The 17603-nt window shown below is 39.7% G+C and overlaps 1 protein-coding gene across 9 annotated transcripts in view; it reads right to left on the reverse strand.

Moving 5' to 3' along the window:
* trappc9 (trafficking protein particle complex subunit 9) overlaps nt 1-17603 on the reverse strand; it is a 154153-nt gene that overhangs the window by 117270 nt on the left and 19280 nt on the right. For all 9 annotated transcript variants that reach the window (XR_003743327.1, XM_028963924.1, XM_028963921.1 and 6 more), the window contains 3 exons: nt 12381-12507; nt 9150-9295; nt 2909-2994 (listed from right to left, as the gene is read on the reverse strand). Coding sequence is in view for 8 of the 9 variants with exons in the window: in XM_028963924.1 (XP_028819757.1) it covers nt 2909-2994; nt 9150-9295; nt 12381-12507 (359 nt within the window). In the remaining variant the exon portion in view is untranslated. The remainder of the gene's footprint in view (nt 1-2908; nt 2995-9149; nt 9296-12380; nt 12508-17603) is intronic.

Below are 17603 nucleotides of genomic sequence, written 5' to 3' on the forward strand. Positions count from 1 at the left end.
GGTTCCAAATATCAGCTATTAGACCCCATTAACTACATATCTTTCAGTCTCTGCTTCCTAACCCTGCATAGTCACATCCCTCTGCTCCAAATAATAGGACTCTAGTGGTGAATTTAGTGTAACGTGGGACTCAACAAGTCAATTTTTCAATATATAAGCCAAGCCCCCCCTTAATCAGGCATTTGAGACTGGGTGCAGAAGGCGAAAAGAAAACAGGAGAGGGCGGGGTCACCTTGCTGCGTGTGTGAGTATGTGTATAATGAGATTTGTTTTATCAGTATGTTTGTGATATCTAAGTATGTCTGTGTAGAAAAATACATGTATGGTTCTGAAATACATGGTATTAGTGAGTGAGTTTGTGTGCATATTGACTAAAGAGAGGGCTGGACAAAGAGAAGAAAAAAGGATGAGTGTGTATGAAATTGTGGATATGTGTGCAAGTGTCCTTGGTCTGAAGAAATGGTTTTATGTTTGAGACAAAGTGTTTGTTTGCATGCTTTGTATTTTGACAGCAGATTTATTTTGTGTGCTGTGCATCACAAGTGCATCTGAATGTGCAGAATGTCTGTAGAATGACCTTGCCGGTAGGGGTGTTGTAAAAGCCCGCAGGAGAGTCAGGCACAACTGTTCAACATTCAGCAGACAAACTTGTCAACAAGAGCTCTCCCAGGGACCTGTATACTGTGCAATCCACACACACACACACACACACACACACACACACACACACACACTCTCTCTCTCTCACACACACTGGGAGCGACACAGCAGAGTGAAATAACCCCAGCTACTTCCTAAGATGGAGATCCATATGGCTAATTATGAATTAAAAGACACAACATCATATTCACCAAGCCACCTGCCACACTGCTTCCATCCCTCCACGCACTCTCTCAAAATGTCAGTATGGTGTCTCATGCCCCTCATTATTTGGCAACATTTTTTGTTCACTTGCACTTATGACACCAATTAAAGGCTAGCCTCATATCATTCTACACACACGCATACACTCATAGAGGCAAAGCAAACTTTCAGACTATTTCAAAAACTAAACGAGTGATTCTACATCGTTGTGAGGGCCGTGAAAACAGTTCATTCATGCATTAAACTGGAGACATACAGTCATGGGGAAAAGAAAGTACACCCTTTATCAAATCCAGAGTTTTATGTAGCAGGAGAGTCTTAAAAAATCTGCTTGTCCAGCTTCACTTTTTTCACTAGAAAAAAAACTACATTTGAAAAACGAAAGTAAACCCCACGATTAAGTAATTTGTAGAACCATGTTTACTAAGTAGAAACCGTTGTTTTTCAGATTTTGACCTTTAGAGACCTTATTTCTATTTCTGCTGTAAGTTATGTAGGCGTTGGGCACCATAATTTGCCACTACAGTAATGGTACCAAATCAGCAATCAAATAAACTTAGACGAGTTTCCAAGTAAGTAAACCTCATCTCAGAAACCAAACGCAGAACTTTCCCCTCACTAATTCCTATTGAGAACAAGCAATAAATCCTCACTTTAAGTGAAATGTCATTTGTTCCAAAGTTCCTCAGGACATTTAGTCTCCACTAAGTTATGATTAGAAGAAAGCACACACACACAGCCATAGTGGGACAAAAACAAGCAATAAAGTGACAAGAACAGAACTCCCTTGAATCATGAGCTGGTGAATTGACGAGGACAGGGGGAACGGGTTATTAATATATACCCTCTCACCGCTCCACTCCTCTAGGTAATGACTCTGCAGGGAGGAACCGGCAAGCACTGTGAGCTTGCTGATGCTAACTTCACCCAAAACATCACCCACCTTCATTCTACTGAGTCCCATACAATCATCAATGCATTAAATTGTCAGATTTAAATAGTATGAATAGGACTACAGCGGAGTGAGACCTCTCATACAGGAAGAAACATATAAAACCAGTCCTCCCAGCTCGCACTTTCCTTTTATTGCCTGTGTACTGATGAACTTTAGAATGTGTGTGTGTGTGCGTGTGTTCAGTCACTTTAATTTTAGCAACAGCCTGCAGAGCGCTGGAAATCCTCAGCTTTCCACATCAATGATAAAGAAATGTGATGCCATTTATAAATTGCCTGAATACTGTACTGTACTGTACTGTGATCTAATCTTATTCCTTGGTGCCTTCTGAAGTGCTGTTACACAACATTTTATGAGACCAAAGAACTAGAACTACATAACCTTACTGGAAAACTAGCTAATGGCAACAGCTAAGCTATTAGCTCTAAAGCTCTATTGTCGGCAAATATTTTAAAAGTTTGCCACTTTTTGCAAACATTTACAATATGTCAACTACTTCCAGCATCTGATCCACAATTTCCCATTTTTGTAGGCACAAATACACAGGGTGGTAGTAGTCTACTGAGCAAGACACTTAACCCTGAATGTCTCCATGGGGGACTGTCCCCGTAACTACTGACTGTAAGTTGCCCTGGATAAGGGCGACTGATAAATGCCGTAAATGTAAATTTAGGGACTTTTGTAGAACAAAACTAAAGACTGAAATTATGAAATAACACATGGTTATTCAATAAACCAAAATTGTATCTTAGTATCAGTTGCAAACCTTTGCTGTGATTACAGCATTTCAGCAAAAATTAGACAATTATGGAGGCAAATAGTGACAGAATAGCCTACAGTCCAACCAATTTAATAGTTGCAATTATGTCAGGAACGTGAGGCAGGGAAAAGGATGCAAAAACGTGCAATTTAATAAACAATAATTGGGGTACAGGGACAATATTATTGTCACACAGACAATAACATATAAACATGAAACAGAGTAAGAGGCGAATTACCGAATGAGGACCGGACACAGCTACGATATATTTACACACGTGACAACAGGTGGTAACACATGAAATCACGGTCTGGATCATGACAACTTACCATGTTCTCAACACGCAGTTCAAAGGGCATGGGGTTGTACACCATCAGCTGTACCTCACACACAGCCCCCTGTACCCACTGGAAGTCTGCAAATGCAAATGAAAAAAAAAAAATAAAAGTTTTCAGTTTTTATGACATTGTGTTCCCGTCTCATCCATCCAATTAATGAAGCACACTCAGAGTGATTTTGTGTCCATGTAGTGTTGTGCATTCAGCTCTCAGCCCTCAACTTATGCGGATCCACAGGGTCCAGTGAAATGCAGAAAAGAATTTATCATACAGCATACCCACAAGCAGAGCATATTCTTTTTTATTTGTTTTGGATAAGCTTCAGGATGAACATTTTTCCACATGAAATGAACTGTTTCTCACTTCTGGCACAGAGCAGTTAATAATTTAATACTATGTGGTAAGGGCAAAACATAATTCCCGAACAATAAGATTACATTTTGTTATTGAATGTATTATACTGGTTAATAGTGCATACTGCTCTGATCCGAAGGGCGGCTGGCTGTGTGGAGTATTCAATTTATGCTTCACTTGGAAAAAAAAAAAATACTGAAGGATACAGCCAAGCAATTGAGAGAAAATTAAAAAAAAAATTAATAAAGAAAAATCTGCTTAATGCCTGTCATTTTAGATTTCCAAACATTCAATGAATAATTTACAAGCACAACTTGTAAATTGCACATGCTAACCTAAATGGAATAACAGTCAGCATTCTTTATTGCAAACACAGTAAGACCAAGAAGAAAACAAAATGTAGGATTGAAGCCCTTTTAAAGCATTGTCAATGCAAAATGAGTGCAAAATGAGTGACATTTCATTGATGAGTGCAAATAAACAGACAAATAAACAGACATTGACTGTGACATAAGATGGAGCTGCATGTTCATAAATTTGCATACACAAGTAGACACAAACTATTTCCATTTATGTTGGTGTGGAGGTTATATAAAACAAAAATGGGGAACAGAAACACATATTTCTGACAGCAAACATGGCAACACTGGTGCCTGAATGAGGTAAAATAACTAATTTAGATCATTTATATACTTTTTTGGTTACTGTGCACCCTTGTGTTCTCTGAAACCCACAATCAATTTAATATTATAGCAGCTGAATAAATCAGAAAGTGAACTTTTTGGGTGTCTAATTTAAATGTTGGACAATCAAAATCACAAAAACATGATCGCAATTAACACCATCTCTCTGGTTAACATTTCAATAGAAACCTTATCTAAACTTTCTTTGGTAGATTTTGGAAGTGGGTAGAGCTGTGTAGGTAATAAATGAAGGGTTTTGTAGGGAGTTTAGTGCACAAAGGCTGCCATGCTTCCACCCTTTCAGAAATCTGTCAGGGATAAATATTATAAATGGCCATACCAGAAGAAAGAGAGGTGGTTCTGGGGAGTTCTAAACAAAGAAGAAAAAAACTTTTAAAAAAATATGCTAGGAATGAAATGCTACTGGGTCGGTGAAATTTATGGAGAGTAAACTCTGTACCTTGGGAAATTAAAGCTTGCTCAAAAAGATGGGCATAGGCATTACGACCGCTCCAAAGGAGTTCCCCCTTCTGACCTGAGGCCCTGCCATGGGCGGCATTTCACTGCCTGCTCATTAAATACTTGCAGAAAAGTGAAAGAACGAAATGAGAGGCACTACCATTTCATTCAGTGCTCTTTCCCTGCCTCTGTGTTTAGTTGAGGACATCTCTGAGGTCCATTTTTACTGTTCCTGAATTGAAAGCAGAAAACTGACCTGTTCCGTCCAATTAGGCAAAATGTTATGATGCTATGGTGAAACTACGCAGTAAATCCCTCAAATAACAAAATAAGTCAGAGGATGTACTCACTCTCTCTCTCTCTCACTATCCTTAACTGCTTAGTCCTGTTACTCTGGGGTGAGGAGCACACCCAAGGCACACACACACACACACACCATTCACTTGCGCACTCAAACCTATACTCAATTGTTATTCACCAATCTACCCAGTGCACACACCTTTAGACAGAGGAAATACAACTTCACAAACATAGGTTAACATATTTTAATTATTAATTAAAAAAACTGAAAAAGTGGTACCCCCGCTATAGCCCATCTGAGAACAAAGGTAGAAAAAAGTAAAAAGAAAATCTAAGATATCCTAACATCCCAACCACGACCTGTTCCAACTGCAGCAATAAGGCAAGCGATACACTAGCATTAAAACCAGGGCAAACAGACTAAACAACCACTTTTACCCTGTTGCCATCAGGGTACTTAATGTCATTTAATCCATCTTTCCACCTCCAACTCAATTAGGTTTCGGATTGAATCCCAAACCACCAAGCTGCCACTGAGCAAAGCACCGTCCCCACACACTGCTCGCCGGGCGCCTGTCATGGCCACCCACTGCTCACTAAGGGTGATTGTTAAATACAGAGGACACATTTCGTTGTGTCACCATGTGCTGTGCTTGCTGTCCTTCACAATGACAATCACTTCACAAAAGATGCTGATTTCTGCCATTTTATCAATCAGGATAAATATATATATAACACTGTGTAAGATGGGAAATCCAAGGTCCATGACAAAGTCAGGCACTGACTTTAACTCGGCATGTGCAGATTGATCCTAAATATCGATACTATCCATACCAAGTTAGTATCAGTATTGAATCGAGGCTAGCACAATGGTATCAATATAATTTTGCTCTTCTATTTCTGTACTACATTCCAACTAAAAGTAAACGTGCCGGTAAAAATACGTGGCTCAGTGACATCACAGAAAGGCCCTTGGCCAGCACCAACCCTGCTTCCTGCAGCCTCCCCCCAGAAAATCTCATGGCGCCGCAGGACACACACTTTTTAGTTCGACTATCCAATCACATTTAGTCTTTATATAAAGTATCAATATCGAATCACTATCACTGATACAAACCTGAATTTTACTTTGTACTGGATCAAAAAGGAAAATCAGTGCTATCAGACATCCCCAACTTTAACCCTTTATTTAGCATTGATTTGATGACACAAATACCGCTGACATGATTCCCGTTATTATTATTATCAGAAAGGTTTTATATACAATATTCAGATGGAACTAAAACATTAATCATTTATCAATAAGTAACTAATTTAACTACACCTTCTCCTCCAGTCACTAATAGATTACAATTACCAATTTTCTTGTAAATTAAACCACGTAGCACTATTACATGTAACTTGTTACTCCCCAACACTGTTCCTAACGCATGCAATTTGGAGAACTACAGAGTGTTTTGTACCAAATACAAATTTGTGTAGAACTGAAAATAGGGATATTCAGTTACCTGGTCAAATGCTTTTTTTTCAGCATATATGGAGATTTTTGTTTTCTAATTGGCTAATTAAACAGTAGTCTAGTACATTCATTAGTCTATTGGCTGAATGTCTACCCTATTTGATTGAGTGTTTTTTCTGATGAGGGCTTTGTAAATTATTTTAAGGTCTATATTTATGAGCATGCTAATATGGGCAGAATTCATGCTTGGAGTGCGTGATTGTTCTGTATTTGAGTAACTATTCTGATGTTTAAGATGTTGTAGAGTTTTATGGAATTCAGACATTAAAAGACATGAATCCATAGCCACAATATTTTCACAGCTTAATTTTGGTAAATTTATAGTTGATTTAATGATTTAATGGCCTAGACAGATAGATTAATCTATGAAGAGAATAATGCTTTATAATGTCAGTCTACTATATTTAGTTTTAGCTGGATAGCAAGGAAATTTCCAGATTCGTTGGTATGTTAAACATTCTCCAAATGTAGTCTTTGCGTCCAAAATTGTGTATTTTATATAAATTACTTTATTTCACACTGTTTGTCACAGATTTTTTTTTTTTTACCTTTTTCTTATATCTGTTTTGCCTGCAGAGGCAGGTGGAAACGCAGCTTTAAAAACAGAATTTGCAGAGCCATCTTCAGCTTTTTACTCCTACTAGTTAAAAGAACATATGAGGCTCAAAAGCTCAATCGGCTCTGCACTGTCACTGTACAGCGGGCAGCGGGTGACAATATATCTGAAATGTACATGGTATAATTGAAAAAATGTCAAAACGCATTTTACGTTCCCTGCATCTTTCATCTTTGTATGTTTATCTCTTGCTCACATGCACACACATGATGTGTGCACGGAATGCTAAAGCAGTTATCTCCTGCCCAACCCAGCAAGGTACAAATGGATCAGAGCAGGCTTGGCAGTTCTTAAAACAGAGTCTCAAAGCAATTACAAAATGAACAGTATCCCACTATAGAATCCACACTTTTATGACTGCACATTCATCTGCTTTATAGAAACTGACAAACTGGGTTTTAAAAAGGGTGTATATTCTACAGCTAAAGTGCAACAGCCAGCCATAAGAAGCTCTCAATGGGGGAGAGAAAAGAAATACAGAGAAAAAAAAACATTCAAAAGCCTAAAAGACTATGTCTCCCACTAAGATGTCTGTTTCATCACATAAAATACTGAAGAGAACTGTCTCCATACAACAGAGAAACACTTGTAACCTGAAAGAATTATAATAGGACAGCAAAAACAGAAAAAGAAAAAACCTTAAATGACAAACAAAAACGAAACTAATGAGGAAGCAAAGAAGTTAAGAATGAAGGACGGCAGGGAAGAATATGCATGACCAATAGATGTTGCTAAGCAGGAAGGAAGGAACAAAGGCTGAGCAGAAGATGTAGATTAAGGTATACAGGTAGGGAAAAGAAGACTACACAAGTAAAGAAGGAAGAAGGAAGTTCCCCCGTGTACCATTTCTTCACTGATTCCTGTCTCTGGAGGTGGTTCTCAGGTCTTTGCTAGTCAGGTGGAACCCAGTGGCACCCAAAAAATATATGCATGTTAGCAGAGGTGTTGTCCTCCTTTTTAAATAAAAATTAAGAGCGGGGACCCAAATAGACCCCAATTGGGCTTTTAACATTCACTCTTTGTTTATTTATTTGAAATACCAGATCTATAGATTTACATTGTGACTAGTACTCATTCTTGGGTTTACTTAATAAGACTACAATATTAGCGTAGAATAGTGGGTGTCCTGCGATGCCAGTTCATCTGTTGAGGCTTTCGCCCAGAAGTGGGAAATCAAAGCAGCTCGCCAAATCACACACAGATATATTCACGCCGAATGTGCTAAATCAAGCTCCATGCCAGTGGCTAACAGCTCAGCCAAATTTAGAGGCATCGCCCATAAAATATTCAAATGAATGTCATTGCAATGTGAGGCAAACAAGTGTCCTTCCTCACTGGCAGAAAGGGGGTGGCAGTGAGTCATTGCCAGGCAGCCTTGGGTGTGCCATGTGCCATGCACCACTGACTGCCGAATCCATGGCCGTGCCAAAAGATTCTGGGAATTCATCATTGGTGAGGTATTAATCCCCAAACAGAAAGGCAGAAGATAATACACAGCTTTTGGTAGGCAATCCTGACAGCAGGTTTGTTATGAGCCGGGTGAGAAATACAAATAGACAATGAATAATTGAAAATATTACAGACTCCATCTGTCTGTCCAAATAGATATTGCCATTTTTAGGGCTAGGAAAATGTTTGTTTGCTGCCTCTTGACAAAGATTGCAATAAATAACTGGTCAGGCTTGCTGTATTTCAACACCTTTGACAGACAGAGAGGTACTCTGAATGGATAATAAATAATCATTAACATTAATATTAATAGTGGCATTTGACATGCATTTGACTGCATCCTTTAAGGTCTTTGACATGTCCAGCCTCAATAACGCTGGAAATTTACAGGTATTAGCGGTCTACTGTAGAGTATTAGCCTATAGAGTAAAACACTCTTCTGTGTGATCCAGAAGACCACAAAGTCACAGGTTGAAAGCCCAACTTAATACAATTTGATCCCTGAGCAAGACCCTGAGTGTGACTAGTGATTGTAAGGCGCTCTGGATAAGGGTGTCTGGTAAATGGCATAAATGTAAATATAAAATAGCATTGCTATTATTTCCACAAGCCAAGTCCTTTTTGCACACCAAAAACTGACGTTGTCTTAGTTTATCAGCTGCATTAGTCATTGATTTCTGTTTTAATGTTGCCTTTGAGGAATGTGTATTACATAAAATGGCTGAAATAATTATAAAACGTCCCTGACTTGCTCAGAGAGGTGTGTCACTGTAACTCTGATTACAAGTCACTCTGGATAAAATAAAATGTTATGTAAAACAGGAGAGGTCCTGAAAAGTCTTGAATACATACCAATTTTCTTACAGCGTTCATCCCCTCGGTTGTGTAAGATGATGGGAGAGTAGATGAAGGGACTCTTGCTGGACATATTCTCACCCAGAAGCCCCTTCACCTTGTGAGGACGAAGACTCACTGGCAGGTTCAGTAGCTTCACAAACCTGAAAGGGTAAAAACATTGGTCAATCTCCAGGGAGGCCAAAAGAGTCATAAGTTGCACCTGCTCACGGGATGTCTTCGAGTGGAAGATCTGTCATTTTGCACAAGCAATGCATGATGAAAATAACCATGGGATTACTGTGTAGTCAGTCATTTTATGTAAAAAGAGAAAGCTTATATTCAGAAAAGTTCTAGGTCCAGTATTTCTGACAATACTGTACTGTACTGTATATAATCACAAAACAATGATATGTGAAGGCGAAGACTGTCCTTCACAACGCTCTTTTTGAACTTGTTTAAAGATCTGTCTCTTTTATATAGGGGGAAAAAAAAATACAAGAAAACTGACAGTTCTGGGATAAAAGGGGAAACATCTAGACCAGGGGATGGCAACCTTTAAAACTCAAATCTGGACCTGGTTTCTACAAAAGAGAAAGAAAAATTCTTTTTTGACATATATTATTTTTACTTTTACACTTTGTATAAGAGAAATTGGCTAGTGTGTGTTGTTTGTAAAATTTTACATATGTAAAGATGTGGGGGGGCTGAGGGTTCAGGAAGATTCAACGTGGGGGTGAATGCTGCCAGGACACAATAATACGTGTGTAAAAGTTGATGGCATGACAAATGTTTACCTAGACAAGTCTTAATTAACAAGCTTTAACAGCTTTGGTGACAAACCCTGTGGACACGCCTACCTGGCATTGAAAAGCTTGATAAATATTCGACATTTGTGATTAATTTTGAGCGATATAAAATTAAGCATATTGCATTTTAATGTTTAATCGCAATTATCTTCCAATTTTGAACTAGGATAAAAAACAAATATGGATAGAAATAAAATACCCTTAAATTATTATTTACTTTCGAAAGCCACAGTGAGCCACAGTGTAAGGATGAAAGAGTGGGTTGCCGACCCCTGATCTAGACAGATATGAGGTCCTGTTCAGTTTTCCATTAAGCTTCAGGAAGAAAGGAAGCAAAAATGCATATTGAATCAAGCTGGGTCTCAGAGCAGATTGAAAAGATGCAGGGTGGTGGTAGAACATAGTGCCAGTCATGGTAACTAGAAAAGAGAAGACAATGATATCATGCAATGTCTATATCATTGTCACTGTTTCAACTGTTTCGACAGACACACAATGATTAAATTAGTCAGTGTAGTGACTGCCACAATTTGTTTTATGCATATTTGGGGGAAGAAAAAAAATAGGCACAACATTTCTCCAACAATGCAAAAAAGCAATCATTCACGTGCCATTTACAACAAGCCACATTAAAACATGTTTACTAAATGTGATAAATATGCAAAATTGTGAATGCTGAAAACATCCAGGCAACCTGAAAGAATTTCCTTTTGGAGGATTTCATAATTCTTTTAATTCATCTTATGTGTCCCTGTGGTTCCCTGGGCTGTCATGTATGCTTAATTACAAATGTGAACGTAAATAGAAAATGTCATTATTTCATCCTGCATGGAGCTCATCTCTGTGTAGTTTTCCTGTGTTTAGACCCTTTTACATTAAACTAGGTGGACAACATGTTTTGCAGGGGCCAGAGATGGAACCACTCATTGAGTGAGCAGATGCATGTCTTGAGGATGATCAGTGAATTTCATTTCATTTTTGCTTTACACAGCATTTAGCCCTCAATGAATCCATGTCACATTCCTGACATGCAGTTTTTCATACAGGAAGCACCCAACTTGGAGCACTCGATGACTCCTAAAGGGATTTCCAAAAATAAAAAAAATCTTTGTCTGTCAGTAAGGACAAGTCATTACGGGAGACTGGGACATTTTATAAGTTAATAAATGAGTCAGCTCATCTTTAACATTATGCAGAGAAAGTTCTATAATGAGTGATTGCATCAGCAGTGTAGCACTGCACTTCAATTTCCAGCTTGTGTCTCAATTTTAAAATGTTAAAGACCAAAGTCAGAGCTCTTTTAGCCACCCTAAACTAGTTCTAATGTTTTTTTTTTTTATTCAGACACGAATTGTAAAACTAAAATTAAAAAATAAACAACCTTTTTCATTCTATGACAACCAAGTTTATTCAATTCAACTATCATTGCATTATGAAATTGTGTTCTCTCACCAGTAAACAGTCGTAAACTAACCCAGCCACTATGGATGCACATTCCAGTGTATTTCTTCATGCTGGTCCCAAGCCAGGGTAAATGGGGAGTGTTACATGAAGCCCAGGTTAACAACGACCACCAGCCTATAGACCAGGCATGTCCATAGCATATGGGGAGGATGAACGGTAGGAGAGAAGAAGTGGGGGTTGGGACTTTGAATGTTGGTAGTTGCTGATATGATGGAGAGAAGGATGGCTGATCTATTTTGTGTGCAGGAGACCAGATGGAAGGGAAGAAGGCCAGGTGTATTGGAGAAAGTTTCAAATTGCAATACCATGGGGTGAATGAAAAATTGTGTTATTGTGTTATATTGTGTACAAGTATGTTAAGAGGGTTCTGGGGGTTAAAGAAAAAAAGTCCAAAAGAGTAATGAGCTTAAAGTTGGAAAATGAAGGGGTGCAGATAACTGTTATAATAGCAGTCAATAAATAGTGAAAATGCTCAATAATACCACCACTTAGAAACAAATGTAAACCTAAGCCTAATAGCTATGGCTTTGACAAGTGTGAAAGTGCATGATGTACATGGATTTACACATTACATTAATTACATTAATGTAAATTAAATCATTACCTACCTTTCCATTTAGAACTTTTATTTTGAAAAGCCGCATAACCATCAAAAGTTCAGCGAGACCCTTAAATCACAAGAGCGGCTGTACATTTCTATGTTCTTTTTTTAATGAGTCTCAGGTCAGATTCTAGACATTGCACCCCTCTTTTGCAGCGCTCTTTGCTCGTGTCCATTTTCGTGCCGCATGTAGCGCTATGCGATTTAAACGCATACCGTTTATACCGAATATTAATACATTAAATCAGCTGGTCATCAATATGGTTACTGCTGGATGCTCCAAAAAAAATGTTCCTTTAAAAAAAACAAAAAAACAAACATCTAAACCTAACCCTACATGCTGAATGAACCCATGGTTGACTTGTTGTTACTGACCTTACTATGGGTAGCTTGGTGAAGGGAACCGGAGGGAACTTTAGGCCATCTGGAAGAGTGATTACTTCCATCCCACCTGGGCATTTGGAGGTGTAGTTCTCAAGACTCTGTGTCACTTCTTTCTTCTCTGAGGGCAGAACAATCATAGAAAATCAATACAACATGCAAAACACTTACCAATCACCGAAAAAAAATTTTCAAGCAGTGACTCATACAGAAAGGATGGATACTATAGACCAGAAGTAGACACGAGCCCAATAAAAAAAATTGACCAGTCATTTTACTGATTACTGACTGGCATTTACTGTAACCATGAAGAATGAAATCTCAGACTATACGCAAAGCTCTGCTTATTTCTGGTGCTCTGCTAATACAGTCTGCAGAAGCTAATATAGGATTTAGACAATCACTGTGCCCACAGAGTCCAACATCAAAGAAGGAGAGATGGACTTGAGGACTAACAGCTCAATTATGGGCCTTGATTAAAGTGCGATAGTGGAAAGAAAAAGCATCTGAGACATAAAAGAGGTGACACAAGGCAGCTTGTGTTTTCCAGACAGGAGCTGTGACAGAAACAGTGAGGCAATCATCACATAACCCTACACAACAGTTGTACTATTCCCGCCCAGAGCGCAGTATGTGTGTATAATTTGTTAAGTGCTATTAGTGTGTCATGCAGTTGAAGAATATGAAGCATTCAGTAGTGTGGCAGACTTCAAAAATCTTTTGATTGAGAGGATGAATAATAACCAGTAGTAAACCTCAGCCGGAGACATGATAAAATTTTATTACATTTGTGCAATTAATATTTATCCGAAATTCCACGTACAGTACAGGCCAAAAGTTTGGACACACCTTCTTATTCAATGTGTTTTCTTTATTTTCATTTACATGGGTAGATTCTCACTGAAGGCATCAAAACTATGAATGAACACATGTGGAGTTATGTACTTAACAAAAAAAAGGTGAAATAACTGAAAACATGTTTTATATTCTAGTTTCTTCAAAATAGCCGCCCTTTGCTCTGGTTGCTGCTTTGCACACTCCTGGCATTCTCTCGATGAGCTTCAAGAGGTCATCACCTGAAATGGTTTTCAAACAGTCTTGAAGGGGTTCCCAGAGGTGTTTAGCACTTGTTGACCCCTTTGCCTTCACTCTGCTGTCCAGCTCACCCCAAACCATCTGGACTGGGTTCAGGTCCGGTGACTGTGGAGGTCAGGTCTCCCATTTTTGTTAAGTACATAACTCCACATGTGTTCATTCATAGTTTTGATGCCTTCAGTGAGAATCTACCCATGTAAATGGTCATGAAAAAAAAGAAAACACATTGAATGAGAAGGTGCGTCCAAACTTTTGGCCTGAACTTTATATGGAATCAATTTAACTACACATCCAAAACACGAGACACCACTGGTTGACATGGAAGAGCTTCCATGTCAAATTTAACAACACTTGGGTTTTTGAGTACTTGCCAGGAAATGATGATAAGTGTCTTTTGATATTGATATTCAACAACAAGTTTGAACTGGAGACCTTTAATCCTGTAGAAACTTAAGACTATCAAGTTAGAGCACTATGAACATTTGGAATGTTTACAATGCTGTGTAAAATCCTTGATATACACTACCAGTCATATGTTTAGCACCAAACTGAAGACACAAGAGCTATCAAATTAACTTCCAAGAACGATCAAATGTAATAAACAACAAAATAGCAGTGATGGCAGCATTTCACACTCTTGAACAGTTAAGACAAAAGGGATGGATTCCTGAAGGCTTATGCTGAGCACTCATGTTAATGAGCATCTCATGAAGCGACATTTGATTGACAATAGTGAACAAAGCAATTATGAAAAAACGGATCCATCAAACGTACTTTCCTTTCTCCTGCTACAAAAATACAAAATATGTCTCTTGCAATGGATTCTTCAAAATGGCCTCCAGAGTAGGTGTGTCTGGTAGTATAGAGAAAAAATATTTGATTCCATGCAGATTTTGTCCATTACTCAGTTTGACATTTAAATGGCAGGTTTATTTGAACAACGTGAGACAGAACAATAACAAATTAATAATTTACATTTACGGGATTTGGCAGATGCCCTTATCCAGAGCGACTTACAACGTGCTTAAGTTACCATCGATGAAGAGATCAATTCTGGTTCACTAGGACCCCAACAATGAATACATCTATTTTATTCACTCTGTTGTAGTTTCTGTACACAAGTTTGACAACAAAAAAATTACAATTTAATCTAAATATTCTTTAAATAGGAAGGTCGTTTGAAGGTGCTCAGTGTCTGAGCTGTTCTGAATCCAAAATATATATAGAAATACAAAGTACTAAAATACAAATCTTCCTATTTGTTTGAAATGTAATCCTTAGTAAAGGTTTCCCTGGACTGTGTGTGGGTTTGAATTAAGCAGGTTCCAAGCAATCCAGATATGCCACTTAACTACAACTCAAATGGAAGTTGCCATAGAAAAATCCCTTACTCTGCCCAGGCAACCGTTTATACTCACAGTAAGCTAGTAAAAGGAGGAGCACATAAGTAGGCATATAAAGAAATAAAACCTCATGTCAATAGGCAGTAATGTTGTGACCAAGATGTCGGCGTGCTAGGTCGCAACGGCCACACCGGGTCCTGACCACAGTGCGCTTTTTATAACATTCGTGATTGGCGTCGTGTTATGACCATCAGAACCACGGACAAATTCCTCAACAATAGTCTATAACTTCTCAACCTAGGAAATCACTATCTAACCAAGCCTGAGGAAGATACGTTGGAAAGACTGCACCACTGCGGCATCCTACGGGCTCCAAGCGAGCTGGGATCCATGATAGGCTGAAAGCTAACCACAGCCGACCCGCGGTTCCGTCTCTGCTCCTTTCCAATGTGCACTCTTTGTACAATAAACTTGACTACCTCAGACTGCTTCTAACTTCCCGGGAAGACATACAACATTGCTGCGTTCACCCAAACAAGGCTACACCCCTCCCCGACCTTGGACAATCAGACCACATCTCCATACTTCTCACCCCAGCCTACAGACCCATCATTAAGCAGTTCAGACCAGCCATCAGAGAGGTGAGAACGTGGCTCCGGGGAGCCATCTCCGTGCTCCAGGACTGTTTTGACTGCACAGACTGGGAGATGTTTAAAGATGCAGCCACCTATGACCAGTCTTTGAAGAGTACACAACCTCAGTCACCTGGCATATCAGCAAGTGTGTTGAGGTGTGTTGAAGACCGTCATCACCCGTCCAAACCACAAACCCTGGTTCTCTGCTAAGCTGCGCAATCTGGTGAAAATCAGGGACTCTGCCTTCCAGTCCAAAGACAAAAAGGCTTATTCTACAGCCAGTGCCAACCTGTCACAGGCCATTAAGGAGGCAAAGCAAGCTTAATCAGAGAAAATCAACAGCCACTTCACATCTTCAAAGGACACACGGCACATGTGGCAGGGGATCCAGACCAACACAGGCTACAAATCAACCCCTCAGGCCTGCAGCAGCCACCCCTCCCTGCCAGATGAGGTGAATGACTTCTTTGCACAGTTTGAGGCAGAGATCAGGGAGCCATCGAGAAAAACGACTCCCTCTCCCAACGACCAGGTCCTCGGTCTTTCCACGGGAGAGGGTCAGGATGACCCTCCGCAGTCAACCCAACATTCCTGGTCGGGTGCTACAGGAGAGTGCTGACCAGCTTACAGACATCTTCACAGATATCTTCAACATATCGCTCAGTACATTGTTCATCTGTGGTACCTACCTGCCATAAAAATGACAAAGATCATCCCAGTGCCAAAGAAGTCAACTCAGCCTGAGCACAGGTTCCCCACAGAGATGCTGCTCAGCCCGCTGCTGTTCACTCTGCTGACATATGACTGTTCGAACCACATCAAGTTCGCAGATGACACAACAGTAGTGGGGCTCATCACCAACAACAATGAAATTGCCTGCAGAGAGGAGATAAAACATCTGGTGGATTGGTGCCGGAGCAACAACATGACTCTCAATGTCACCATGACCAAAGAGATGGTTGTCAAACCGACTGTCCCCACCCCACTGCACATCAATGGATCTGCTGTTGAGATCAGCAGCAGCTTGAAATTCCTGGGTGTGCACATGACAGACGAGCTCTCCTGGAGCCTCAACACCACCTCCACCACCAAGAAAGCCCAGCAACGTCTACACTTCCTCAGGAAGCTGAAGAAGGCCAACCTCCTTCCTCCCATCGTTCTACCGAGGGACTATTGAGAGTGTTCTCTGCTGCTACATCACTGTCTGGTATGGGAACTGCACTGCCACTGAGCAGAAGGCCCTGCAGCGGATAGTGAAGACAGCAGAGCACATCATCAGGGTTCCACTTCCACCATCTCCCAGCTTTACGAGAAACACCTCATCCGTCGAGCTCATCCGAAGATCTCTCACCACCCGTCACACTCCCTGTTCTCCCTCCTACCGCCTGGCAGACGGTTCTGCAGCATCAGAACTGTAACTACCATCCTCCAAGCAGTCAGAGCTCTCAATGCACTGCCATCACCAGAACACCGTTAAACTCAACAACACTTTCAGCCTTATACACCTGATTTTTGCACATTTCAACTCATTTTGCATATCTCTGCTCTTTTTGCACATGTTTGTCTTGTGTGTCCTGTTTGAAATATCCAACATATCCACTTACAAGCATCCTACATGATGTTGTCCAGTTATGTCCTGATTGACCTATTCATTGTACAGAGATACATATAGAGATCTTTACAGTATTTAAGCTTTAGTTTTAGTTAGTATAGTTTAGTGTGTATATACATATATTTTTTTCTTTTATCATTGCATTATGGGGGGGGGTTGTGTTTTGAGAGGGGAGAAAAGTTGTTGTTCAACTGACAAAAGTCAGTAAAGATGAACTACCCTGCTCTATCTGAAGTCACAACTGCTGACAGACCATAAATGGAGACAAACGCCAAATGACTTATGAATCATTTATATGAAGAGGAAGGGAGTCCAAGACAGGAGGGAATTTTTAGGAAGCCAAAGTCAAGTCCTGAAACTATGCAGAGAGAATGCTAATGTCACAGAACAGCAGACAGCAAATGTGGCCCATAGGTATAGTAAGGAGGATCAAGAGCAAGAAAAAAAAATAAATCCCACATTTGACAATGACAATGAAACTACCAGACTTCTTGAATATACTGAATACCCAGGCTGTCAGGCTCAACTTGTG

This window comes from Denticeps clupeoides, chromosome 20 (genome assembly GCF_900700375.1).
Source record: "Denticeps clupeoides chromosome 20, fDenClu1.1, whole genome shotgun sequence".
Taxonomy (NCBI): Eukaryota; Metazoa; Chordata; class Actinopteri; order Clupeiformes; family Denticipitidae; genus Denticeps; species Denticeps clupeoides.